The sequence below is a fragment of the Chelonia mydas genome, chromosome 24, assembly GCF_015237465.2.
Source record: "Chelonia mydas isolate rCheMyd1 chromosome 24, rCheMyd1.pri.v2, whole genome shotgun sequence".
Classification (NCBI taxonomy): Eukaryota; Metazoa; Chordata; order Testudines; family Cheloniidae; genus Chelonia; species Chelonia mydas.
Window position 1 is genome coordinate 15,968,984 of NC_051264.2, and position 25,445 is coordinate 15,994,428.

General features: G+C 47.5%; 1 protein-coding gene across 2 annotated transcripts; it reads left to right on the forward strand.

Annotated features, from left to right (window-relative positions):
• On the forward strand, positions 1-23,737 carry LOC122463730 (uncharacterized PPE family protein PPE12-like). Of its 2 annotated transcripts, XM_043535179.1 has the most exons (27): positions 1-112; positions 554-574; positions 2,221-2,277; positions 3,370-3,393; positions 3,846-3,902; positions 4,990-5,013; positions 6,354-6,410; positions 7,503-7,526; positions 7,980-8,036; positions 9,121-9,144; positions 9,597-9,653; positions 10,745-10,768; positions 11,222-11,278; positions 12,379-12,402; positions 12,856-12,912; positions 14,012-14,035; positions 14,489-14,545; positions 15,637-15,660; positions 16,114-16,170; positions 17,271-17,294; positions 17,748-17,804; positions 18,896-18,919; positions 19,373-19,429; positions 20,530-20,553; positions 21,007-21,063; positions 21,732-21,755; positions 23,635-23,737. In XM_043535179.1, the coding sequence occupies exons 1-26, from the start codon at positions 41-43 to the stop codon at positions 21,747-21,749; spliced, it is 1,059 nt and encodes a 352-aa protein (XP_043391114.1). In that variant the 5' UTR covers positions 1-40; the 3' UTR covers positions 21,750-21,755; positions 23,635-23,737. The 2 variants fall into 2 exon arrangements, with proteins under 2 accessions (XP_043391114.1, XP_043391115.1); XM_043535180.1 differs by lacking the exons at positions 9,597-9,653; positions 10,745-10,768.
• Positions 23,738-25,445: the final 1,708 nt, after the last annotated feature.

Consider the following 25,445-nt stretch of genomic DNA (forward strand, 5'->3'; position numbering starts at 1 on the left):
CCAGAAACAACTCCGCTCCAGAGAGAGTAAAGACGCAAAGATGAAGGTGTCATACGTGGCAGCTTTCCTCATAGGACTCCTCTCCCTGGAGAGCGCCAGAGCAGCTCCATTGGTGAGATGATGTACTTATTATTTCTATTACAATAGCACTTAGAGGGTCCCTCTGAAACCAAGACCCCGATTTGCCGGGCGCTGCCCTGACACAGGGGAGACAGTCCCTGCCCACACTCTGGTGAGGATTCATTGTGCCGGGTGTTCAACAGACACACAGCGGGGGCAGACCTGGACCCACCTGGAATCAGGGCCCCCTAAGCCAGGTGTTGCACAGACACACCATGAGGGCAGCGCTGCAAAACTGGCCCATGTAGGAGGCAGGATACCAGACTAGAGGGGCCCATTCCTCTGTTTCAGCTCCGGGCAGGATATCAGGGTCCCCTGGCCCATCGGTCTCACCGGGAGCAGCAGTTCTTAAGTTACTGCGTGATGTGATCTCTGGTAGCCTGGTGGGGGGCTGAGCAGCATGCAGTCCTAACTTTTCTTTCTGTTGTTGCAGAAAAACCAGTTGTGGTCGGTGGTGAGTATCAGCTGGTCCTCTTTGCTATCAGACTTCCATGCTTTGCCTCAGTAGTATCCTCACTAACAGCACAACTTTCATGCATCCAATGAAGTGAGCTGTAGCTCACGAAAGCTTACGCTCAAATAAGTTGGCTAGTCTCTAAGGTGCCACAAGTCCTCCTTTTCTTCTAACAGCACAACTGTTTGCCGGCAAAACCCTCTAGGCAACTGCCCCCCTGCCCTGCTCTACCCATTAATCTGGCTTGGTGAAACAAATTATGCAGCCTTGGGATGTCTGGTTTTTTCCTGAGGATTATCTATAGGTTTCTAGGAGTGACTAGAATGATGTTAGGAGCAGGGCCAGGCTGTTGTAAATGGCCAATAGAACTACTGGAGTCAATGAGGCCAGCTCTCCCGATGATGTAAATTGTCTGTAGCTCCATTTGGTCAATGGATAATCAGGAGGGGGCTTCTAGAGGTTACCGTAAAACACAGAATAAATACCCCTCATCTAACAGGGCTCTGGTAGCTTCAGTAATGACAATGTGGGCAATAGCAGCTTTAATGACAACAGCATAAATATCAGTGATTCCCTCCTCATGTCATGTAGCTTTATACATATCAGGTCAATCAACCCTGCTCCAGCTGGTTTCTTGTCTGGTAAAGGTTACCAAGCAAGTAGCATTTCTTGCAGTTTTTCCATGTTACAAAGGCAATTCAGAAATGGCACCTGCTGCAGGGGGCTTACGAAAATCTCCGCAGGCTTATGGCAGGTTGAGCATCTCTGCCAGAGCTCCCCTGCATGGCTATAAATTCACCCCAAGGGGATTTCCAAAATCGCCCAGAAGACACTGCTGCTTGGAGCTACTTTAGAAGATCCCCAACCCATGTGAACACAGGGTAGGTCACAGGAGGTTTATGGGCAATTGCAAGGGGCTGATGGGAGGTTGACAACTCACAGTTCCCTTGGGCACCCATACAATTTCTAAAGAGGGGCGATTTCGGTAATCACACACACTACACTGCACCTAAAAACCAGGCTAGATGGACTCATTTCTCTGCTCCAGCTTAGGCAGGGATATCAAGATAGACTGGGCCATTGCTCTGATTGGGTGTGGCAATTCTTTAGTTACTCAGTGATATAACCCCTGACACCCTGGTGGGGAGCTGAACAGTACGCTTTGCTAACTTTTCCTTCCCTTGAAGCAGAACAACCCGTTCTGGTCAGTGGTGACTATCATCAGTCATCTTTGCTATCGGATTATAGTGCTTTGCCTCCAGGGCATCCTGAATCACTGCTCACTAACAGCCAAATCCTTTGCTGGCAAAATTATCTAGGCAACTGACTTCCTGCCCCTCTTTACGCCATCAGTCAGGTTGTGGTAACAAATTTGCAGCATTGGGATATCGCAGATTTACCAAGAATTATCTCTTGGTTTCCAGCATGTTGGGGCCAGATCCCCAGTTGATGTAAATTTGATGTAGCTTCATTAAAATCAACAGGGCCAGGTTCCCACTGGTGTAAATTGTCCAGAGAAGCACTGGAATCAATATGCCACATAACCAGATGCTAGAAATTGTCCATGGCCCCACTGGGTCGATGGAATATCTGCTGCAGCCCTATAGGTGTTACCAAAATACACATAAACATTCCTCATCTTGCAGGAGTCTGGAAGTGTAAACACCGGCAACGTGGGTGACGGCAGCTTTGACGACAACAGCGTAAGTACCAGAGATTACCTCTCCATGCCATGTAGCTTCACACACATCAGTGAATGGATCCCGTTTCAGCTAGTTTGATGTCTGTTAACGTACGCCTGTGAGTAGCATTGGCTGCATTTGCCCATGTTGCGAAGGCAGCAAGGAATGTCCTCGTACTCCACAGGGCTTATGAATATCTCCCAGGGCTTATAGCAGTTTGACCTTCTCTCACACAGTCCCTGGGGTAGCAATGAGAAATGCCAGAAGAGGTTTTTCAATATTGCTCAGAAGACACTTCTGCTGCGAGCTACCTCAGGGGTTCACTAGGGGAACACATATTTGGAAGGCTTATATGAGATTGCCAGGACAGATGGGAGGTTGCCGTCCCCACAGTTCCTTTGGGCACCCATCAAATGTCCTGCAAGAAAGTCTTTGACATCACCCACAATGCATTGCACCTGGGAGGTATCCCAAGAGCTTTGGGATACCTGCCCATCCCCACTTGGGGCCTCATGAGAATTTCCCATGGCCTCATGGAAGATGATCTCTTCTTCTGCAAGTCCACTCGATAGGCAGGAAGTGTCCCACAGTTACTTTGGGTGCCCACAAAATATCTCACCAGAGATCCTTCCGAAATCACATGAAATGCACTGCTCTTGGCAACAGTCCTTGGAACTCAGGCTAAATTGTGGCCTATCTTGGCTGACTCCTTTGCTGTTAAAATAAATTTGCATCATGTCATCTGAGTGGGAATAATACTTGGCTTGTTTTTGTGGAATGATAAAGGAGACCTAGATATCTATGAATAAGAAACCTACTTAGCTGTGAGAGGATATCATCACCGTATAAGAGCTGAAGTTGTAGATTAGCACCAAGGAGATATTACCCAGGTTTGTGGCATTCATCAGGCCAGCACTGGAAGAGTGGGAGTTTTAGGAGATATGACTGAGGGGCCCATTCCACTGTTCTAATCTGGGGAGGGTCATCAGGGTAGATTGACCTATTGCTCTGATCCGTGGCTGTGGCTATTATTAAGTTACTAGATGGTACAAACTCTGCTACCCTGATGGGGGGTTGAACAGGGGGCATTCCTAACTTCTCTTTCTGTTGCAGCAAAACAACCAGTTCTGGTCAGTGGTGAGTATCAACAGTTATCTTTGCTATCGGACTATCTTGCTTTGCCTCAATACTATTCTGTATCGCAGCTCACCAACAGCCCGACCTTTTGCTGGCAAAGCCCTCGAGGCAATTGCCGTCCTGACCCCTTTGATCCCGTCAGTCGGGCTTGCTATAACAAATCTGCAGCCTTGGGATGTCGGAGCTTTACCAAGGATTATCTCTTGATTTCCACCAGTGGATGAGAATGATGATGGGGGCAGATGCCCAGTTCATGTAAATTTGCCGTAGCTTCATAGAAATCCATTGGGTCAGGTTCCCACTGGTGCAGATTGTCCAGAGAAGCACTGGAATCAATATGCCACATCCCCAGATGCTGTAAATTCTCCACGGCCCACTGGGTTGATGGAATATCCGTTGCAGCCCTATAGGTGTTACCAAAATATACATAATAAACATTCCCCATCTTGCAGAAGTCTGGAAGTGTAAAGACCGGCAATGTTGGAGACGGCAGCTTTGACGACAACAGCGTAAGTACCAGAGATTACTTCTCCATGCCATGTAGCTTCACACACATCAGTGAATGGATCCCGTTTCAGCTAGTTTGATGTCTGTTAACATAGGCCTGTGAGTAGCATTGGCTGCATTTGCCCATGTTGCGAAGGCAGCAAGGAATGTCCTCCTACTCCACAGGGCTTATGAATATCTCCAGAGGCTTATAGCAGGTTGACCGCCTCTTCCACAGTCCCAGGGTAGCAATGAGGCATGCCAGAAGAAGCTTTTTGACATGACATAGAATGCACTTCTGCTGGGAGATATCTCAGGGGGTCCCCAGGTGAACAAATATTTCAGAGGCTTATATCAGATTGCCAGGACAGATGTGACGTTTTCATATCCACAATTCCTTTGGGCACCCCTGAAATAGCCTGAAAGAGAGTCTTTGACATCACCCACAATGAATTGCACCTGGGAGATATCCCAAATTTTTCGGATTCATCCTCATCCCCACTGGGGGCCTCATGAGAATTTCCCATGGTCTCATGGTAGATGATCTATTCTCCTACAAGTCTACTGGATAGGCGTGAAGAGTCTCACAGTTCCTTTGCAGACCCACTAAATCTCTCACTAGAGATCCTTCCGAAATCACACGTAATGCACTGCTTTTGGCAAGAGTCGTAGGAACGGAGGGCAAATTGAGGCCTATCTTGGCTGACTCTTTGCTATTAGATTAAATTTGCATCATCTCATCTGAGTGGGAATAACATGCGGCTTGTTTCTTGTGGAATAATAAAGGAGACCCAGATATCTATGAATAAGGAACGTCCTCAGCTGGGAGGGGATCTCAGCATAGTATAAGAGCTGAAGTTGTAGATTAGCACTGAGGAGATATTACCTATGTCTACGGCATTGCTGAGGCCAGCATTGGAATACCGGTCCTTTTAGTAGAGATGATTGGGGGGCCCATTCCTCTGTTCCAGCCTGTGGAAGGTCATCAGGGTATATTGGTCTATTGCTCTGATCTGGTGAGGCTGTTTTGAAGTTACTAGATGGTACAACCTCTGCTATCCTGGTGGGGAGTTGAACAGGGGGCATTCCTAACTTCTCTTTCTCTTGTAGAAAAACAACCAGTTCTGGTCAGTGGTGAGTATCAGCAGTTATCTTTGCTATCGGACTGACATATTTTGCCTCAATACTATTGACACTAAACTGGGAGGAGAGGTAGATATGCTGGAGGGTAGGGATAAGATACAGAGGGACCTAGAAAAATTGGAGGATTGGGCCAAAAGAAATCTAATGAGGTTCAACAAGGACAAGTGCAGAGTGCTGCACTTAGGACGGAAGAATCCAATGCACTGATACAGACTAGGGACCGAATGGCTAGGCAGCAGTTCTGCAGAAAAGGACCAAGGGGTTCAGTGGACGAGAAGCTGAATATGAGTCAACAGTGTGCCCTTGTTGCCAAGAAGGCCAATGGCATTTTGGGATGTATAAGTAGGGGCATTGCCAGCAGATCAAGGGATGTGATCGTTCCCCTCTATTTGACACTGGTGAGGCCTCATCTGGAGTACTGTGTCCAGTTTTGGGCCCCACACTACAAGAAGGATGTGGAAAAATTGGAAAGAGTCCAGCGGAGGGCAACAAAAATGACTAGGGAACTGGAACACATGAGTTATGAGGAGAGGCTGAGGGAACTGGGGATGTTTAGTCTACGGAAGAGAAGAATGAGGGGGGATTTGATAGCTGCTTTCAACTACCTAAAGGGGGTTCCAAAGAGGATGGCTCTAGACTGTTCTCAGTGGCAGCAGATGACAGAACAAGGAGCAATGGTCTCAAGTTGCAGTGGGGGAGATTTAGGTTGGATATTAGGAAAAACTTTTTCACTAGGAGGGTGGTGAAACACTGGAATGCGTTACCTAGGGAGGTGGTGGAATCTCCTTCCTTAGAAGTTTTTAAGGTCAGGCTTGACAAAGCCCTGGCTGGGATGATTTAATTGGGGATCGGTCCTGCTTTGAGCAGGGGGTTGGACTAGATGACCTCCTGAGGTCCCTTCCAACGCTGATATTCTATGATTTTATGATTGTATGATTCTATTCTGTATCGCTGCTCACTAACAGCCCAACCCTTTGCTGGCAAAGCCCTCGAGGCAATTGTCGTCCTGACCGCTTTGATCCCATCAGTCTGGCTTGGTGTAACAGATCTGCAGCCTTGGGATGTCGGAGCTTTACCAAGGATTATCTCTTGATTTCCACCCATGGATGAGAATGATGTTGGGGGAAGTTCATGTAAATTTGCCGTAGCTTCATAGAAATCAACGGGGTCAGGTTCCCACTGGTGAAAATTGTTCAGAGAATCACTAGAATCAATAAGCCACATTCCCAGATGCTAGAAATTGTCCATGGCCGTGCTGGTGTGATGGAATATGTGTTGCAGCCCTATAGGTGTTACCACAGTACACATAATAAATTTTCCTCATCTTGCAGGACTCCGGAAGCGTAAACACCGGCAACGTGGGTGACGGCAGCTTTGACGACAACAGCGTAAGTACCAGAGATTAGCTCTCCAAGCTATGTAGTTTCACACACGTCAGTGAATGGACCCCATTTCAGCTACTTTGAGGTCTGGTAACGTTTACCTTTGTGGAGCAATGGCTGCGTTTGCCCATGTTGCGAAGGCAGCAAGGAATGTCCTTCTACTGCACAGGGCTTATGAATATCTCCCAGGGCTTATAGCAGTTTGACCTTCTCTCACACAGTTCCTGGGGTAGGAATGAGAAATGCCAGAAGAGGTTTTCTGAGATTACTCACAAGACACTTCTGCTGGGAACTACCTCAGGCGGTCACGAGAGGAACACATATTTGGAAGGCTTATATGAGATTGCCAGGTTTGAAGGGAGGTTGCCATCCCCACAGTTCCTTTGGGCACCCATGAAATGTGCTGCAAGAGTGTCTTTGACATCACCCACAATGCATTGCACCTGGGAGAAGAGTTTTGGGATACCTGCCCATCCCCACTTGGGGCCTCATGAGAATTTCCCATGGCCTCATGGAAGATGATCTCTTCTTCTACAAGTCCACTCGATAGGCAGGAAGTGTCCCACAGTTACTTTGGGTGCCCACAAAATATCTCATCAGTGATCCTTCCGAAATCACACGAAATGCACTGCTCTTGGCAACAGTCCTTGGAACGCAGTGTAAATTGTGGCTTATCAAGGATACCTTGGCTGACTCCTTTGCTATTAGATTAAATTTGCATCGTGTCACCTGACTGAGAATAACATGTGGCTTGTTTCTTGTGGAATAATAAAGGAGACCCAGATATCTATGAATAAGGAACTTCCTCAGCTGGGAGGGGATCTCAGCATAGTATAAGAGCTGAAGTTGTAGATTAGCACTGAGGAGATATTACCTATGTCTCTGGCATTGCTGAGGCCAGCCCTGGAGTAGTGGGCCTTTTAGGAGATATGACTGAGGAGCCCATTCCTCTGTTCCAGCCTGGGGAGGGACATCAGGGTAGCTTGACCGATTGCTCTGATCTGGTGTGGCTGTTTTGAAGTTACTCGATGGTAGAACCTCTGCTACCCTGGTGGGGGGTTGAACAGGGGGCATTCCTAACTTCTCTTTCTCTTGTAGAAAAACAACCAGTTCTGGTCAGTGGTGAGTATCAGCAGAAATCTTTGCTATCGGTCTAACATGCTTTGCCTCAATACTATTCTATGTCGCTGCTCACTAACAGCCCAACCCTTTGCTGGCAAAGCTCTCGAGGCAATTGCCGTCCTGACCCCTTTGATCCCATCAGTCTGGCTTGGTGTAACAGATCTGCAGCCTTGGGATGTCGGAGCTTTAGCAAGGATTATCTCTTGATTTCCACCCATGGATGAGAATGATGTTGGGGGCAGATGCCCAGTTCATGTAAATTTGCCGTAGCTTCATAGAAATCAACGGGGTCAGGGTCCCACTGGTGAAAATTGTTCAGAGAATCACTGGAATCAATAAGCCACATTCCCAGATGCTAGAAACTGTCCATGGCCACGCTGGTGTGATGGAATATGTGTTGCAGCCCTATAGGTGTTACCACAGTACACATAATAAACTTTCCTCATCTTGCAGGACTCCGGAAGCGTAAACACCGGCAACGTGGGTGACGGCAGCTTTGACGACAACAGCGTAAGTATCAGAGATTACCTCTCCAAGCTATGTAGTTTCACACACATCAGTGAATGGATCCCGTTTCAGCTACTTTGAGGTCTGGTAACGTTTACCTTCGTGGAGCAATGGCTGCGTTTGCCCATGTTGCGAAGGTGGCATGGAGAGTCCTCCAACTCCACAGGGCTTATGAATATCTCCCGGGACTTATAGCAGTTTGACCTCCTCTCACACAGTCCCTGGGGTAGCAATGAGAAATGCCAGAAGAGGTTTTTTGATTTTGCTCGGAAGACACTTCTGCTGGGAGCTACCTCAGGGGGTCACGAGAGGAACACATATTTGGAAGGCTTATATGAGATTTGAAGGGAGGTTGCCGTCACCACAGTTCCTTTGGGCACCCATGAAATATCCTGCAAGAGAGTCTTTGACATCACCCACAATGCATTGCACCTGGGAGAAGAGTTTTGGGATACCTGCCCATCCCCACTTGTGGCCTCATGAGAATTTCCCATGGCCTCATGGAAGATGATCTCTTCTTCTGCAAGTCCACTCGATAGGCAGGGAGTGTCCCACAGTTACTTTGGGTGCCCACAAAATATCTCATCAGTGATCCTTCCGAAATCACACGAAATGCACTGCTCTTGGCAACAGTCCTTGGAACTCAGTGTAAATTGTGGCTTATCAAAGATACCTTGGCTGACTCCTTTGCTATTAGATTAAATTTGCATCGTGGCACCTGACTGAGAATAACATGTGGCTTGTTTCTTGTGGAATAATAAAGGAGACCCAGATATCTATGAATAAGGAACGTCCTCAGCTGTGAGGGGATCTCAGCATAGTATAAGAGCTGAAGTTGTAGATTAGCACTGAGGAGATATTACCTATGTCTACGGCATTGCTGAGGCCAGCCCTGGAGTAGTGGGCCTTTTAGGAGATATGACTGAGGAGCCCATTCCTCTGTTCCAGCCCGGGGAGGGACATCAGGGTAGCTTGACCGATTGCTCTGATCTGGTGTGGCTGTTTTGAAGTTACTAGATGGTAGAACCTCTGCTATCCTGGTGGGGAGTTGAACAGGGGGCATTCCTAACTTCTCTTTCTCTTGTAGAAAAACAACCAGTTCTGGTCAGTGGTGAGTATCAGCAGAAATCTTTGCTATCGGTCTAACATGCTTTGCCTCAATACTATTCTATGTCGCTGCTCACTAACAGCCCAACCCTTTGCTGGGAAAGCCCTCGAGGCAATTGTCATCCTGACCCCTTTGATCCCATCAGTCTGGCTTGGTGTAACAGATCTGCAGCCTTGGGATGTCGGAGCTTTACCAAGGATTATCTCTTGATTTCCACCAGTGGATGAGAATGATGTTGGGGGCAGATGCCCAGTTCATGTAAATTTGCTGTAGCTTCATAGAAATCAACAGGGGCAGGTTCGCACTGGTGTAAATTGTCCATATAAGCGCTGGAATCAATACGCCACATCCCCAGGTGCTGGAAATTGTCCATGGCCGCACTGGTGTAATGGAATATGTGTTGCACCCTATAGGTGTTACCACAATACATAAAACAAACATTCCCCATCTTGCAGGACTCTGGAAGTGTAAACACTGGCAACGTGGGCGATGGCAGTTTTGACGACAACAGCGTAAGTGCAAGAGATTACCTCTCCATGCCATGTAGTTTCACAAACATCAGTGAATGGACCCCATTTCAGCTACTTTGAGGTCTGGTAACGTTTACCTGCGTGGAGCAAAGGCTGCGTTTGCCCATGTTGCAAAGGTGGCATGGACAGTCCTCCCACTCCACAGGGCTTATGAATATCTCCCGGGACTTATAGCAGTTTGACCTCCTCTCACACAGTCCCTGGGGTAGCAATGAGAAATGCCAGAAGAGGTTTTTTGATTTTGCTCAGAGGACACTTCTGCTGGGAGGTACCTCAGGGGGTCACGAGAGGAACACATATTTGGAAGGCTTATAAGAGATTGCCAGGGTTGAAGGGAGGTTGCCGTCCCCACAGTTCCTTTGGGCACCCATGAAATATCCTGCAAGAGAGTCTTTGACATCACCCACAATGCATTGCACCTGGGAGAAGAGTTTTGGGATACCTGCCCATCCCCACTTGGGGCCTCATGAGAATTTCCCATGGCCTCATGGAAGATGATCTCTTCTTCTACAAGTCCACTCGATAGGCAGGAAGTGTCCCACAGTACTTTGGGTGCCCACAAAATATCTCATCAGTGATCCTTCCGAAATCACACGAAATGCACTGCTCTTGGCAACAGTCCTTGGAACTCAGTGTAAATTGTGGCTTATCAAGGATACCTTGGCTGACTCCTTTGCTATTAGATTAAATATGCATCGTGTCACCTGACTGAGAATAACATGTGGCTTGTTTCTTGTGGAATAATAAAGGAGACCCAGATATCTATGAAAAAGGAACGTCCTCAGCTGGGAGGGGATCTCAGCAAAGTATAAGAGCTGAAGTTGTAGATTAGCACTGAGGAGATATTACCTATGTCTCTGGCGTTGCTGAGGCCAGCCCTGGAGTAGTGGGCCTTTTAGGAGATATGACTGAGGAGCCCATTCCTCTGTTCCAGCCCGGGGAGGGACATCAGGGTAGCATGACCGATTGCTCTGATCTGGTGTGGCTGTTTTGAAGTTACTAGATGGTACAACCTCTGCTATCCTGGTGGGGAGTTGAACAGGGGGCATTCCTAACTTCTCTTTCTCTTGTAGAAAAACAACCAGTTCTGGTCAGTGGTGAGTATCAGCAGAAATCTTTGCTATCGGTCTAACATGCTTTGCCTCAATACTATTCTACGTCGCTGCTCACTAACAGCCCAACCCTTTGCTGGCAAAGCCCTCGAGGCAATTGCCGTCCTGACCCCTTTGATCCCATCAGTCTGGCTTGGTGTAACAGATCTGCAGCCTTGGGATGTCGGAGCTTTACGAAGGATTATCTCTTGATTTCCACCCGTGGATGAGAATGATGTTGGGGGCAGATGCCCAGTTCATGTAAATTTGCCGTAGCTTCATAGAAATCAATGGGGTCAGGTTCCCACTGGTGCAAATTGTCCAGAGAATCACTGGAATCAATAAGCCACATTCCCACATGCTAGAAATTGTCCAGGGCCGCGCTGGTGTGATGGAATATGTGTTGCAGCCCTATAGGTGTTACCACAATACACAAAACAAACATTCCCCATCTTGCAGGACTCCGGAAGCGTAAACACCGGCAACGTGGGCGACGGCAGCTTTGACGACAACAGCGTAAGTACAGGAGATTACCTCTCCACGCCATGTAGGTTCACACACAATGAATGACCCCGTTTCAGCTGGTTTGATGTTTGGTAATCTTTCGCTGCGAGTAGCATTGGGTGCGTTTGCCCATGTTGGAAAGGCTGCAAGGAATGTCCTCCAACTCCACAGAGCTTATGAATATCTCCAAAGGCTTATAGCAGGTTGACCTCCTCTCCCACAGTCCCCAGGGTAGCAATGAGGCATGCCAGGAGGGGCTTTTTGACATGACTCAGAATGAATGCACTTTTCCTGGGAGCTACCTCAGGGGGTTCCCAGGTGAACAAATATTTCGGAGGCTTATATGAGATTGCCAGGGTTGATGGGAGGTTGTCATATCCACTATTCCTTTGGGCAACCCGGAAATAGCCTGAAAGAGGGTCTTTGACATCACCGACAATGAATTGCACCTGGGAGATATCCCAAATTTTTTGGATTCATCCCCATCCGCACTGGGGGCCTCATGAGAATTTCCAATGGCTTCATGGAAGGATGATCTCTTCTCCTACAAGTCCGCTGGACAGGCATGAAGTGTCTCACAGTTCCTTTGGTCACCCACTAAATCTCTCACAAGAGATCCTTCCGAAATCACATGGAATGCCCTGCTCTTGGCAACAGTCCTAGGAATGGAGGGCAAATTGTGTCCTATCAAGGATTCCTTTGGCTGACTCCTTTGCTATTAAAATAAATTTGCATCATGTCATCTGAGTGGGAATAATACTTGGGTTGTTTTTGTGGAATAATAAAGGAGACCTAGATAGCTATGAATAAGAAACCTATTTATCTGTGAGGAATTCTCAGCAACGTATAAAACCAAAATGGTAGAGTAGCATCGAGGAGATATTACCTATGTCTGTGGTATTGATTAGGGCAGCACTGGAAGAGTGGGCCTTTTAGGAGATAGGATTAGGGGGCGCCCGTTCCCCTGCTCCAGCCCGGGGAGGGTCATCAGGGTAGACTGATGTATTGGTCTGATCTGGTGTGGTTATTCTGAAGTTACTAGATGGTACAGCCTCTGAAACCCTGGTGGGTGGTTAAACACTGTACATTCCTAACTTCTCTTTCTGTTGTAGAAAAACAACCAATTCTGGTCAGTGGTGAGTATCAGCAGTTATCTTTGCTATCGGACTATCATGCTTTGCCTCAATAGTATTCTGTATCGCTGTTCATTAACAGCCCGACCCTTTGCTGGCAAAGGCCTCTACGTAATTTTGATTTTGACCCCTTTGATCCCATGAGTCGGGCTTGGTATAACAAATCTGCAGCCTTGCGATGTCGGAGCTTTACCAAGGATTATCTCTTCGTTTCCACCGGTGGATGAGAATGATATTGGGGCCAGATCCCCAGTTCATGTAAATTTGCCGTAGCTTCATAGAAATCAACAGGGGCAGGTTCGCACTGGTGTAAATTGTCCATAGAAGCGCTGGAATCAATACGCCACATCCCCAGGTGCTGGAAATTGTCCATGGCCCTGTGGGATCAATAAACTAACCGTTGGAGCCCTATAGGTGTTACCACAATACACAAAACAAACATTCCCCATCTTGCAGGACTCCGGAAGTGTAAACACCGGCAACGTGGGTGACGGCAGCTTTGACGACAACAGCGTAAGTACAAGAGATTACCTCTCCATGCCATGTAGTTTCACACACATCAGTGAATGGACCCCATTTCAGCTACTTTGAGGTCTGGTAACGTTTGCCTCCGTGGAGCATTGGCTGCGTTTGCCCATGTTGCAAAGGTGGCATGGACAGTCCTCCCACTCCACAGGGCTTATGAATATCTCCCGGGACTTATAGCAGTTTGACCTCCTCTCACACAGTCCCTGGGGTAGCAATGAGAAATGCCAGAAGAGGTTTTTTGATTTTGCTCAGAGGACACTTCTGCTGGGAGGTACCTCAGGGGGTCACGAGAGGAACACATATTTGGAAGGCTTATAAGAGATTGCCAGGGTTGAAGGGAGGTTGCCGTCCCCACAGTTCCTTTGGGCACCCATGAAATGTCCTGCAAGAGAGTCCTTGACATCACCCACAATGCATTGCACCTGGGAGATATTCCAGGAGTTTTGGGATACCTGCCCATCCTCACTTGGGGCCTCATGAGAATTTCCCATGGCCTCATGGAAGATGATCTCTTCTTCTACAAGTCCACTCGATAGGCAGGGAGTGTCCCACAGTTACTTTGGGTGCCCACAAAATATCTCATCAGTGATGCTTCCGAAATCACACGAAATGCACTGCTCTTGGCAACAGTCCTTGGAACTCAGTGTAAATTGTGGCTTATCAAGGATACCTTGGCTGACTCCTTTGCTATTAGATTAAATATGCATCGTGTCACCTGACTGAGAATAACATGTGGCTTGTTTCTTGTGGAATAATAAAGGAGACCCAGATATCTATGAAAAAGGAACGTCCTCAGCTGGGAGGGGATCTCAGCATAGTATAAGAGCTGAAGTTGTAGATTAGCACTGAGGAGATATTACCTATGTCTCTGGCATTGCTGAGGCCAGCCCTGGAGTAGTGGGCCTTTTAGGAGATATGACTGAGGAGCCCATTCCTCTGTTCCAGCCCGGGGAGGGACATCAGGGTAGCTTGACCGATTGCTCTGATCTGGTGTGGCTGTTTTGAAGTTACTAGATGGTAGAACCTCTGCTATCCTGGTGGGGGGTTGAACAGGGGACATTCCTAACTTCTCTTTCTCTTGTAGAAAAACAACCAGTTCTGGTCAGTGGTGAGTATCAGCAGAAATCTTTGCTATCGGTCTAACATGCTTTGCCTCAATACTATTCTACGTCGCTGCTCACTAACAGCCCAACCCTTTGCTGGCAAAGCTCTCGAGGCAATTACCGTCCTGACCCCTTTGATCCCATCAGTCTGGCTTGGTGTAACAGATCGGCAGCCTTGGGATGTCGGAGCTTTACCAAGGATTATCTCTTGATTTCCACCCATGGATGAGAATGATGTTGGGGGAAGATGCCCAGTTCATGTAAATTTGCCGTAGCTTCATAGAAATCAACGGGGTCAGGTTCCCACTGGTGAAAATTGTTCAGAGAATCACTGGAATCAATAAGCCACATTCCCAGATGCTAGAAACTGTCCATGGCCGCGCTGGTGTGATGGAATATGTGTTGCAGCCCTATAGGTGTTACCACAGTACACATAATAAACTTTCCGCATCTTGCAGGACTCCGGAAGCGTAAACACCGGCAACGTGGGTGACGGCAGCTTTGACGACAACAGCGTAAGTACCAGAGATTACCTCTCCAAGCTATGTAGTTTCACACACATCAGTGAATGGACCCCATTTCAGCTACTTTGAGGTCTGGTAACGTTTACCTTCGTGGAGCAATGGCTGCGTTTGCCCATGTTGCGAAGGTGGCATGGAGAGTCCTCCAACTCCACAGGGCTTATGAATATCTCCCTGGACTTATAGCAGTTTGACCTCCTCTCACACAGTCCCTGGGGTAGCAATGAGAAATGCCAGAAGAGGTTTTTTGATTTTGTTCAGAAGACACTTCTGCTGGGAGCTACCTCAGGGGGTCACGAGAGGAACACATATTTGGAAGGCTTATATGAGATTGCCAGGTTTGAAGGGAGGTTGCCGTCCCCACAGTTCCTTTGGGCACCCATGAAATATCCTGCAAGAGAGTCTTTGACATCACCCACAATGCATTGCACCTGGGAGAAGAGTTTTGGGATACCTGCCCATCCCCACTTGTGGCCTCATGAGAATTTCCCATGGCCTCATGGAAGATGATCTCTTCTTCTGCAAGTCCACTCGATAGGCAGGGAGTGTCCCACAGTTACTTTGGGTGCCCACAAAATATCTCATCAGTGATCCTTCCGAAATCACACGAAATGCACTGCTCTTGGCAACAGTCCTTGGAACTCAGTGTAAATTGTGGCTTATCAAAGATACCTTGGCTGACTCCTTTGCTATTAGATTAAATATGCATCGTGTCACCTGACTGAGAATAACATGTGGCTTGTTTCTTGTGAATAATAAAGGAGACCCAGATATCTATGAAAAAGGAACGTCCTCAGCTGGGAGGGGATCTCAGCATAGTATAAGAGCTGAAGTTGTAGATTAGCACTGAGGAGATATTACCTATGTCTCTGGCATTGCTGAGGCCAGCCCTGGAGTAGTGGGCCTTTTAGGAGATATGACTGAGGAGCCCATTCCTCTGTTCCAGCCCGGGGAGGGACATCAGGGTAGCATGACCGATTGCTCTGATCTGGTGTGGCTGTTTTGAAGTTACTAGATGGTACAACCTCTGCTATCCTGGTGGGGAGTTGAACAGGGGGCATTCCTAACTTCTCTTTCTCTTGTAGAAAAACAACCAGTTCTGGTCAGTGGTGAGTATCAGCAGAAATCTTTGCTATCGGTCTAACATGCTTTGCCTCAATACTATTCTACGTCGCTGCTCACTAACAGCCCAACCCTTTGCTGGCAAAGCCCTCGAGGCAATTGCCGTCCTGACCCCTTTGATCCCATCAGTCTGGCTTGGTGTAACAGATCTGCAGCCTTGGGATGTCGGAGCTTTACGAAGGATTATCTCTTGATTTCCACCCGTGGATGAGAATGATGTTGGGGGCAGATGCCCAGTTCATGTAAATTTGCCGTAGCTTCATAGAAATCAATGGGGTCAGGTTCCCACTGGTGCAAATTGTCCAGAGAATCACTGGAATCAATAAGCCACATTCCCACATGCTAGAAATTGTCCAGGGCCGCGCTGGTGTGATGGAATATGTGTTGCAGCCCTATAGGTGTTACCACAATACACAAAACAAACATTCCCCATCTTGCAGGACTCCGGAAGCGTAAACACCGGCAACGTGGGCGACGGCAGCTTTGACGACAACAGCGTAAGTACAGGAGATTACCTCTCCACGCCATGTAGGTTCACACACAATGAATGACCCCGTTTCAGCTGGTTTGATGTTTGGTAATCTTTCGCTGCGAGTAGCATTGGGTGCGTTTGCCCATGTTGGAAAGGCTGCAAGGAATGTCCTCCAACTCCACAGAGCTTATGAATATCTCCAAAGGCTTATAGCAGGTTGACCTCCTCTCCCACAGTCCCCAGGGTAGCAATGAGGCATGCCAGGAGGGGCTTTTTGACATGACTCAGAATGAATGCACTTTTCCTGGGAGCTACCTCAGGGGGTTCCCAGGTGAACAAATATTTCGGAGGCTTATATGAGATTGCCAGGGTTGATGGGAGGTTGTCATATCCACTATTCCTTTGGGCAACCCGGAAATAGCCTGAAAGAGGGTCTTTGACATCACCGACAATGAATTGCACCTGGGAGATATCCCAAATTTTTTGGATTCATCCCCATCCGCACTGGGGGCCTCATGAGAATTTCCAATGGCCTCATGGAAGGATGATCTCTTCTCCTACAAGTCCGCTGGACAGGCATGAAGTGTCTCACAGTTCCTTTGGTCACCCACTAAATCTCTCACAAGAGATCCTTCCGAAATCACATGGAATGCCCTGCTCTTGGCAACAGTCCTAGGAATGGGGGGCAAATTGTGTCCTATCAAGGATTCCTTTGGCTGACTCCTTTGCTATTAAAATAAATTTGCATCATGTCATCTGAGTGGGAATAATACTTGGGTTGTTTTTGTGGAATAATAAAGGAGACCTAGATAGCTATGAATAAGAAACCTATTTATCTGTGAGGAATTCTCAGCAACGTATAAAACCAAAATGGTAGAGTAGCATCGAGGAGATATTACCTATGTCTGTGGTATTGATCAGGCCAGCACTGGCAGAGTGGGCCTTTTAGGAGATAGGATTAGGGGGCGCCCGTTCCCCTGCTCCAGGCCGGGGAGGGTCATCAGGGTAGACTGATGTATTGGTCTGATCTGGTGTGGTTATTCTGAAGTTACTAGATGGTACAGCCTCTGAAACCCTGGTGGGTGGTTAAACACTGTACATTCCTAACTTCTCTTTCTGTTGTAGAAAAACAACCAATTCTGGTCAGTGGTGAGTATCAGCAGTTATCTTTGCTATCGGACTATCATGCTTTGCCTCAATAGTATTCTGTATCGCTGTTCATTAACAGCCCGACCCTTTGCTGGCAAAGGCCTCTACGTAATTTTGATTGTGACCCCTTTGATCCCATGAGTCGGGCTTGGTATAACAAATCTGCAGCCTTGCGATGTCGGAGCTTTACCAAGGATTATCTCTTCGTTTCCACCGGTGGATGAGAATGATATTGGGGCCAGATCCACAGTTCCTGTAAATTTGCCGTAGCTTCATAGAAATCAACAGGGGCAGGTTCGCACTGGTGTAAATTGTCCATAGAAGCGCTGGAATCAATACGCCACATCCCCAGGTGCTGGAAATTGTCCATGGCCCTGTGGGATCAATAAACTAACCGTTGGAGCCCTATAGGTGTTACCACAATACACAAAACAAACATTCCCCATCTTGCAGGACTCCGGAAGTGTAAACACCGGCAACGTGGGTGACGGCAGCTTTGACGACAACAGCGTAAGTACCAGAGATTACCTCTCCAAGCTATGTAGTTTCACACACATCAGTGAATGGACCCCATTTCAGCTACTTTGAGGTCTGGTAACGTTTACCTTCGTGGAGCAATGGCTGCGTTTGCCCATGTTGCGAAGGTGGCATGGAGAGTCCTCCAACTCCACAGGGCTTATGAATATCTCCCTGGACTTATAGCAGTTTGACCTCCTCTCACACAGTCCCTGGGGTAGCAATGAGAAATGCCAGAAGAGGTTTTTTGATTTTGTTCAGAAGACACTTCTGCTGGGAGCTACCTCAGGGGGTCACGAGAGGAACACATATTTGGAAGGCTTATATGAGATTGCCAGGTTTGAAGGGAGGTTGCCGTCCCCACAGTTCCTTTGGGCACCCATGAAATATCCTGCAAGAGAGTCTTTGACATCACCCACAATGCATTGCACCTGGGAGAAGAGTTTTGGGATACCTGCCCATCCCCACTTGTGGCCTCATGAGAATTTCCCATGGCCTCATGGAAGATGATCTCTTCTTCTGCAAGTCCACTCGATAGGCAGGGAGTGTCCCACAGTTACTTTGGGTGCCCACAAAATATCTCATCAGTGATCCTTCCGAAATCACACGAAATGCACTGCTCTTGGCAACAGTCCTTGGAACTCAGTGTAAATTGTGGCTTATCAAAGATACCTTGGCTGACTCCTTTGCTATTAGATTAAATATGCATCGTGTCACCTGACTGAGAATAACATGTGGCTTGTTTCTTGTGAATAATAAAGGAGACCCAGATATCTATGAAAAAGGAACGTCCTCAGCTGGGAGGGGATCTCAGCATAGTATAAGAGCTGAAGTTGTAGATTAGCACTGAGGAGATATTACCTATGTCTCTGGCATTGCTGAGGCCAGCCCTGGAGTAGTGGGCCTTTTAGGAGATATGACTGAGGAGCCCATTCCTCTGTTCCAGCCCGGGGAGGGACATCAGGGTAGCATGACCGATTGCTCTGATCTGGTGTGGCTGTTTTGAAGTTACTAGATGGTACAACCTCTGCTATCCTGGTGGGGAGTTGAACAGGGGGCATTCCTAACTTCTCTTTCTCTTGTAGAAAAACAACCAGTTCTGGTCAGTGGTGAGTATCAGCAGAAATCTTTGCTATCGGTCTAACATGCTTTGCCTCAATACTATTCTACGTCGCTGCTCACTAACAGCCCAACCCTTTGCTGGCAAAGCCCTCGAGGCAATTGCCGTCCTGACCCCTTTGATCCCATCAGTCTGGCTTGGTGTAACAGATCTGCAGCCTTGGGATGTCGGAGCTTTACGAAGGATTATCTCTTGATTTCCACCCGTGGATGAGAATGATGTTGGGGGCAGATGCCCAGTTCATGTAAATTTGCCGTAGCTTCATAGAAATCAATGGGGTCAGGTTCCCACTGGTGCAAATTGTCCAGAGAATCACTGGAATCAATAAGCCACATTCCCACATGCTAGAAATTGTCCAGGGCCGCGCTGGTGTGATGGAATATGTGTTGCAGCCCTATAGGTGTTACCACAATACACAAAACAAACATTCCCCATCTTGCAGGACTCCGGAAGCGTAAACACCGGCAACGTGGGCGACGGCAGCTTTGACGACAACAGCGTAAGTACAGGAGATTACCTCTCCACGCCATGTAGGTTCACACACAATGAATGACCCCGTTTCAGCTGGTTTGATGTTTGGTAATCTTTCGCTGCGAGTAGCATTGGGTGCGTTTGCCCATGTTGGAAAGGCTGCAAGGAATGTCCTCCAACTCCACAGAGCTTATGAATATCTCCAAAGGCTTATAGCAGGTTGACCTCCTCTCCCACAGTCCCCAGGGTAGCAATGAGGCATGCCAGGAGGGGCTTTTTGACATGACTCAGAATGAATGCACTTTTCCTGGGAGCTACCTCAGGGGGTTCCCAGGTGAACAAATATTTCGGAGGCTTATATGAGATTGCCAGGGTTGATGGGAGGTTGTCATATCCACTATTCCTTTGGGCAACCCGGAAATAGCCTGAAAGAGGGTCTTTGACATCACCGACAATGAATTGCACCTGGGAGATATCCCAAATTTTTTGGATTCATCCCCATCCGCACTGGGGGCCTCATGAGAATTTCCAATGGCCTCATGGAAGGATGATCTCTTCTCCTACAAGTCCGCTGGACAGGCATGAAGTGTCTCACAGTTCCTTTGGTCACCCACTAAATCTCTCACAAGAGATCCTTCCGAAATCACATGGAATGCCCTGCTCTTGGCAACAGTCCTAGGAATGGGGGGCAAATTGTGTCCTATCAAGGATTCCTTTGGCTGACTCCTTTGCTATTAAAATAAATTTGCATCATGTCATCTGAGTGGGAATAATACTTTGGTTGTTTTTGTGGAATAATAAAGGAGACCTAGATAGCTATGAATAAGAAACCTATTTATCTGTGAGGAATTCTCAGCAACGTATAAAACCAAAATGGTAGAGTAGCATCGAGGAGATATTACCTATGTCTGTGGTATTGATCAGGCCAGCACTGGCAGAGTGGGCCTTTTAGGAGATAGGATTAGGGGGCGCCCGTTCCCCTGCTCCAGGCCGGGGAGGGTCATCAGGGTAGACTGATGTATTGGTCTGATCTGGTGTGGTTATTCTGAAGTTACTAGATGGTACAGCCTCTGAAACCCTGGTGGGTGGTTAAACACTGTACATTCCTAACTTCTCTTTCTGTTGTAGAAAAACAACCAATTCTGGTCAGTGGTGAGTATCAGCAGTTATCTTTGCTATCGGACTATCATGCTTTGCCTCAATAGTATTCTGTATCGCTGTTCATTAACAGCCCGACCCTTTGCTGGCAAAGGCCTCTACGTAATTTTGATTGTGACCCCTTTGATCCCATGAGTCGGGCTTGGTATAACAAATCTGCAGCCTTGCGATGTCGGAGCTTTACCAAGGATTATCTCTTCGTTTCCACCGGTGGATGAGAATGATATTGGGGCCAGATCCACAGTTCCTGTAAATTTGCCGTAGCTTCATAGAAATCAACAGGGGCAGGTTCGCACTGGTGTAAATTGTCCATAGAAGCGCTGGAATCAATACGCCACATCCCCAGGTGCTGGAAATTGTCCATGGCCCTGTGGGATCAATAAACTAACCGTTGGAGCCCTATAGGTGTTACCACAATACACAAAACAAACATTCCCCATCTTGCAGGACTCCGGAAGTGTAAACACCGGCAACGTGGGTGACGGCAGCTTTGACGACAACAGCGTAAGTACAAGAGATTACCTCTCCATGCCATGTAGTTTCACACACATCAGTGAATGGACCCCATTTCAGGTACTTTGAGGTCTGGTAACGTTTGCCTCCGTGGAGCATTGGCTGCGTTTGCCCATGTTGCAAAGGTGGCATGGACAGTCCTCCCACTCCACAGGGCTTATGAATATCTCCCGGGACTTATAGCAGTTTGACCTCCTCTCACACAGTCCCTGGGGCAGCAATGAGAAATGCCAGAAGAGGTTTTTTGATTTTGCTCAGAAAACACTTCTGCTGGGAGCTACCTCACGGCGTGCCTAGGGGAACACATATTTGGAAGGCTTATAAGAGATTGCCAGGACAGACGGGAGGTTGGCGTCTCCACAATTCCTCTGGGCAACCATGAAATATCCTGCAAGAGAGTCTTTGACATCACCCACAATGCATTGCACCTGGGAGATATTCCAGGAGTTTTGGGATACCTGCCCATCCCCACTTGGGGCCTCATGAGAATTTCCCATGGCCTCACGGGAGGATGATCTCTTCTCCCACATGTCCACTGTAGAAGCATGAAGTGTCCCACTGTTACTTTGGCTTATTCTGAAGTTACTAGATGGTACAGCCTCTCTTACCCTGGTGGGGCGTTGAACAGGGGGCATTCCTAACTTCTCTTTCTGTTGTAGAAAAACAACCAATTCTAGTCAGCGGTGAGTATCAGCAGTTATCTTTGCTGTCTGACTATCATATTTTGCCTCAAGAGTATCCTGCATCGCTGCTCACTATCAGCCTAACCCTTTGCTTGCGAAATTTTCTAAGCAACTTCTGTCCCCCTGTATTTCATCAATGAGTTGTGGTGAAACTATTTATGCAGTCTTTAGATGTATGAACTTTTGCAAGGATTATATTCTTTTCCAGCAGTGGATGAGAGTGATGTTGGGGTCAGATCCCCAGCTGGTTTAAACAGTCCATAACTTCGAGTCATTTGATTATCAGTTGGGGACCTCCAGGTTTTACCATAATACACATAATAAATATTCTGCAACTTGCGGGGCTTCGGTAGTTTCAACAGCAATACCGTAAGTGACAACAGCTGTAAAGACAACAGTGTAAGTGGCAGAGATTACTTCTCCATGTCATTTGTTTTCACACACATCCAGGGAATCAACCATGTTTTGGCTGGTTTGTTGGCTGGTAACATTTGCCAAGTAAGGAGCATTGGCTGTGTTTTCAAATGCTGCAAAGGCACTTTGGAGAGACCAGCTGCTCCAGAGGGCTTACGGCATATCCGTGTATCCATGATGCAGAAAACAAAAAGCTTTCTGTATCACCCAGAAGGCATTGCAACTGGGAGTTACGTCGAACAGTCTCCTAGCGAACACACAGTAGCTCCAGGGTGGTTATGGGAGATTGCCAGGGGCGATGGGATGTTGACATCTCGATAGGTCCCTTCAGGACTCATGGAACATCTTGCAAAAAGTTCCTCTAAAATCACCTGGAATTTATTGCAGCTGGGAACTGTCCCAGGAATTCTAGAATACACAGTCAGCTGGCAGCAGGGGCCTCATGACAATTTCCCATGGCTTTATCGGAGGATGACCTCTTCTCCCACAAGTCCACTCGAGAGGCGTGAAAGTGTCCCATAATTTCTTTTGGGTACCCATGAAATCTCTTACAGGAGGGTCCTCTAAAATCACCCAGAATGCAGTGGTCTTGGCAACTGTCCTAGGAAGTCAGGGTAAATTGTTTCCTATGAAGCATGCTTTGGCTGCGTCCTTTGCTATTACATTAAATGTGCATGAAGTCATCTGAGTGGGAATAACACATGGTTTTTTTCTTCCATAATAACAAAGGAGCCCCAGATATCTATGAGTCAGAAACTACCTTTGCTCTGAGGTTCTCTCAGCAGAGCCTAGCAATGTTACAGTAGCAGGGAGCTGAAGTCGATGAGGCCAGCAGTGGAATACTGGACCAAACTTTCCATTTACTTGAAATGAAGTTACATCAGTAGAGAGTTGGCCCCACTTTGTCTCATTCTGGTGTTCCTACTTTAGAAAGGATGTTGAGATAATTGGAGAGGGTTTGAAGAAGAGCTCTGGGACAGATTCAAAGCCTGGAAAAAAGCATCTTAAGGTGTTTAATCTATTTAGCTTATCCAAGAGAAGGTTAAAGATTACTTCATCCTGGTATACAATCACCTATATGGGGGGATAAGACTCCTGATAGTAGGTAGCTCTTTAATCTAACCGAGGCACAACAAGTCCTAATGGCAGATAAATTCAGTCTAGAAATAAGGTGCACTTTTTAACAGGGAGGGGAATTAGCTATTTGAACAAGTTCCTTAGGCAAGTGGTGGATTGAAGTCTTTAAGTCAAGGCTGGATCTCTTTCTAAAATATATGTTCTCGCTCAAACAGAAGTTACGGGCTTAATGCAGAAATTACTGGGTGAGGTTCTCTGGCCTGTGTGATGCAGGAGGTCAGACTAGATGTTCACATTGGTCTCTTTTGGCCTTAAAATCTATGACAATTTATTGGGGTCCCACTGTATTTTGGTCCTGATGGATGTTTCTTTTCTTCTTATCTCCCAGCACGAGGCTCCCAGAAACCCACCACGACAACAGCCCTGATGCTTTCTGTCCCGTGCTCTCACCCATCTCAGCCTGACCATGAGTAAAGCAGCACTCTCCAGTGGAATTTGCTTTTGCCCTGTTCAATGATTTGACTGTAGGGCACAGTTCTTACCCTTCCATTGCCCCTCGGATGCCTCTGCAATAATGCAAATAAACCTGTTTCCACTCACATCCTCATCTTGTGTCTTAACGGCTTTTGAGCAGCAGTTTCCCAAGCTTTTGAACAGGGACCCCCCCCCCACCCCCACCATGGCAGCACACTGAAAATTGCCACACTCTGCAACCACAACCTCACAATCACTCAGAATAAACGATTCTTCATGGTAGTAGCCCCAACCAAGATCAGGGCCCCACTGCACCTGGCCCAGCACCGTCATGTACTGAGAGACTGCCCCGACTCCATGGGGGGCTGTGCCCCGCTGTGCTGTGCAGACACACAGTGAGGAACAGTCCCTGCCCCAAGTGAGATCTGAGACTCATTATTTGTCAGGCAAGAATGCCTCGGTGAGGCTCTCCGGCCTGTGTTACGCAGAAAGTCAGAGGAGATGATCACAATGATCCCTTCGGGACTTCCAGAATCTTCTGTCTCTGATTTGACTTTTCATTGTACATTGCGCCCTCTCCATGCCCCAAAGGCGTCCTTGTGCCAGACCCATCAGCAGTGCTCCTTCCCAAGGCAATGACACCAATAGGGTAGAGTTGTCCCCGGAAAAGCCCCAAATAAGGAGATATCAGTGTCTAGTCAATGGTGAATCTGTTGAGAGTGGAAACTCCCAGGGGGCACCAGAGTGGTTTTCAGCTCTTGCTTTATAACCTGGGGCTCACTGAGTCTCAGTGAAGTTGGGTCCCCACAGCTTTAATTACTGGACCTCCCCAGGTGCTTCCATGCACTGTGATCTCCCCCGGACAGTAAATCAATGGAATCATCCCCAGCTACTGAAGAACAACCAGCAGATGAAGGAGAAACCCTGGTTCCTCTTAAGATAGGAAGTAAATCTCAGAAAATAACACTTTGCCCCCATTCACCTTGTAGTTCTGGTTCCTGTGTCCGACCTTCGCAGGAATGATTCAGGCAGGAAGCGGTGATGTTTGAGATTAATTTGGAGAAATAATACATTTATAACATTTAATCCTTCTCTCAACCAGGAGTATTGAATTAGTCCCACCTCTCCACAAACGCCTCCTCTATCCCCCTTCTTGTTTCTGACTTGATTGCTGTGCCAGTTCCTAGCAATAATGCTCCTTGGACAGAGTTACTAGTGATCAGAACAGTCCTCCCTGCAGAGATAGCATTTTGACACAGGTTATTAACAAATGGATTGTGGAAGGACCTGGTGTAACCTTGAGCAGGTTGCAGCTTTGGTTCCTAGTGTATAGTCCATATTGTTGTGGTCTGGTTTTCTCTGGTCTTTATAGCTGCGGCGGAAGCCCCTTCCATGGTGCTTCCTAATACACCTAAGAACACGACTCTGGCCACAGAAGATATCCCTGGCACCGTCAGTGTTGCCCAAAGGCAGCACTCTCTGGCTGAGATGTTTGTGCCAAATGTGGAAGTTTCCAGGAGGAATAAATACTTCCCACTGTCATCCAGGGCCTCCCACTCTGCTTCTGCCAATTAAATCAGCTTTGTTCCAGTGATCTGGTGGCAGAGCAGAAACAAGGAACTCCTGGTTGTATTTTGCAGGAACCTGCAGAAGGGGTAGCGGACAAAGTGCTGGACAAAAGAGCTGTGGTAAATATCAGACGTTCTCTTGCCTCTAAGGCTCTTT